Raw genomic sequence first — 2,299 nt, 5'->3', positions numbered from 1 at the left:
CTTAAAAAAAGCTTACATTTATTGCCCACAGAACTCTCTACACTGTTACTCTTTAATTCTCAAAACAGTTCCCTAAGAGGGAACATAATTGCCCCTATTTTATGGATGAGGAAACCACGCTTAGAAGTTACATAAATTGCCAGGCACAGTGGCTCACACCTATAATCCCACACTTTGGGAGGCGGAGGCAGAAGGATCGCCAGGAGTTAGAAACCAGCATGGTCAACATAGCAAGACGCCCAAGACCCCCACCTCTACGAAAGAAAAAATAAATTTGCTGGGCACAATGGTGCACATCTGTACTCCTGCTTGGGAGGCTGAGGCAGGAGGATCGCTTGAGCCCAGGAGGTCGAGGCTGCAGTGAACTGTGATCACACTATTACACTCCAGCCTGGGCAATAGAGCGAGGCCCTACTGCTTAAAAAAAAAAAAAAAGTTACATGAAGTCCCCCCAAGGTCCCATAGCGCGAATGCGATGTGGCAGGGAGAGAGCCTGTCGTCATCACTGTGTCACACGGGGCTGGAAAGGGGTGATGCTGTGTGTGGACGGGACATCTGGCAAGTGTTGTGCTCAGGATGCAGGAAGCAGCACAGTGGCCAGGTCGCCTCTAGCCTTCACATTCTGTGCCTCTCTCTGCAGTAAGGACCAGTCCGCCTTCATGGCCGACCCACTGGCAGCGCAGGGAGTGGCCGTGGTGATAGTGGGTTACAACATCGCCCCTAAAGGTAATAGGGGTGGCTGCTGCAGGTCCAAGGGCCGGTGGGCTTTAGGGGGCCCTGAGAGCCCCTGACCCAGCTCATGCCCTCTATGCAGGTACCCTGGACCAGATGGTAGACCAGGTGACCCGCAGCATTGCGTTTGTCCAGAAGCGGTATCCAAGCAATGAGTAGGTGTTGCCGGCAGAGTCTCTTCCTGTCGGACCCTGCTGGGTGGGAAAACAGTGGAATCAGTCCTTTGGACACAGCTACGCCGCCCCTCTGGCCTGTGGAGCAGAAGGCAAATTGGAACAATTTGAAGTGGGCCTGATGTTGTGTGGAAACTGAGTGCAAATCCAGCTCTCTGGTCTGACCCATCCCAGGGGAATTTACCTGTGTGGACACTCAGCCGGGGCCCACCTGGCTGCCATGATGCTCCTGGCCGACTGGACCAAGCACGGAGTCACGCCCAACCTCAAAGGTTTCCAGGGGGCTGCAGCCTGGCTGGGCAGCCTTCATCTCCCCACGGGCCTTGGGGTTTGGCCCAGCTGCCTGAAATCCTCCCGGCTGTGAGTGGCTTGACCGCAGGGCTCCGAGCCCTGTGAGCCAGGCCTTCTCTGCTTCCTGTGTGCCCCCTCCCCTGCCCCTGCCCCTCTGGCCTTGGGGGCAGGCTGGCCCTACCTTTCTCTGCCTGGAGCCTGGCCCTGTGACCATTCTGCACCTTCACAGGCTTTTTCCTGGTGAGTGGAGTCTTTGACCTGGAGCCTATGGTGTATACGTCACAGAACGTTGCTCTCCAGCTGACCCTGTGAGCCACTTGCCCACCAGCACCCCTGGGTCACCTGGAGACTGGCTTGTCTCTGTCCTGACCCCTGTCCACTCCCTGCCCCAGGGAGGACGCTCGGAGGAACAGCCCCCAGCTGAAGGTGGCCCAGGCGCAGCCGGCGCACCCCTCCTGCCCTGTGCTGGTGGTCGTGGGCCAGTTTGACTCCCCCGAATTCCACCGACAGTCCTGGGAGTTTTACCAGGTACTCCCAGCACAGGTTTGTGGCCAGAGGTCGAGGGTCATGTGAGCTCATGATTTTCCTCTTTCTTTCACCCAAGTGGACAAGACTGTCCATCATTTATTCAGCACATAATGAGTGAACCCTGACCTGTGCTGGGCATGGCCCCAAGTCCTGCCCCGCCTCCCGCCACAGCGCAGGCCCCTCCTCCCGTCTCTCCTGCCCAGATTCTGTGTCAAGGAGGGTGGAAAGCCTCGTTTGAAAAGCTCCGTGACGTGGATCACTTTGAAATCATTGAGACTCTGACCCAGAAGGACAGCGTGCTCACCCAGGTGGGGCCTCATCCCTGGCCTTCCTCAGCCCTTTCATGGTAGACAGCGTGGGTCCTGTCAGAGCCCCTTAGATGTGCAAACCAGCCTGAGTTCAAGACCAGCTTGGCCAACATAGACAAACTCCGTCTCTACTAAAAATACAAAAACTTAGCCAGATAATGGTGGCACGTGCCTGTAATCCCAGCTACTCAGGAGGCTGAGGCATGAGAATTGCTTGAACCCAGGAGGCAGAGGTTACAGTGAGCCAGGATTGTACCTCCAGCCTGG

General features: G+C 56.5%; 1 protein-coding gene across 2 annotated transcripts in view; it reads left to right on the top strand.

The window, feature by feature from the left end:
* Nucleotides 1-2,299, top strand: part of AFMID (arylformamidase) — a 20,369-nt gene that overhangs the window by 16,667 nt on the left and 1,403 nt on the right. The window contains exons 5-10 of one of the 2 annotated variants that reach the window (XM_017525001.2): nt 641-726; nt 815-887; nt 1,080-1,177; nt 1,426-1,504; nt 1,589-1,724; nt 1,928-2,032. In XM_017525001.2, coding sequence (XP_017380490.1) covers nt 641-726; nt 815-887; nt 1,080-1,177; nt 1,426-1,504; nt 1,589-1,724; nt 1,928-2,032 — 577 coding nt within the window. Of the gene's footprint in view, nt 1-640; nt 727-814; nt 888-1,079; nt 1,178-1,425; nt 1,505-1,588; nt 1,740-1,927; nt 2,033-2,299 lie in introns of both variants that reach the window. The other variant, XM_017525000.2, reaches the window with a different exon arrangement.

Source organism: Cebus imitator, unplaced genomic scaffold (assembly GCF_001604975.1).
Source record: "Cebus imitator isolate Cc_AM_T3 unplaced genomic scaffold, Cebus_imitator-1.0 Scaffold36, whole genome shotgun sequence".
NCBI classification, from domain to species: Eukaryota; Metazoa; Chordata; class Mammalia; order Primates; family Cebidae; genus Cebus; species Cebus imitator.
Note: the sequence above shows the minus strand (reverse complement) of the source record. Positions and strands in the feature narration are given on the sequence as shown.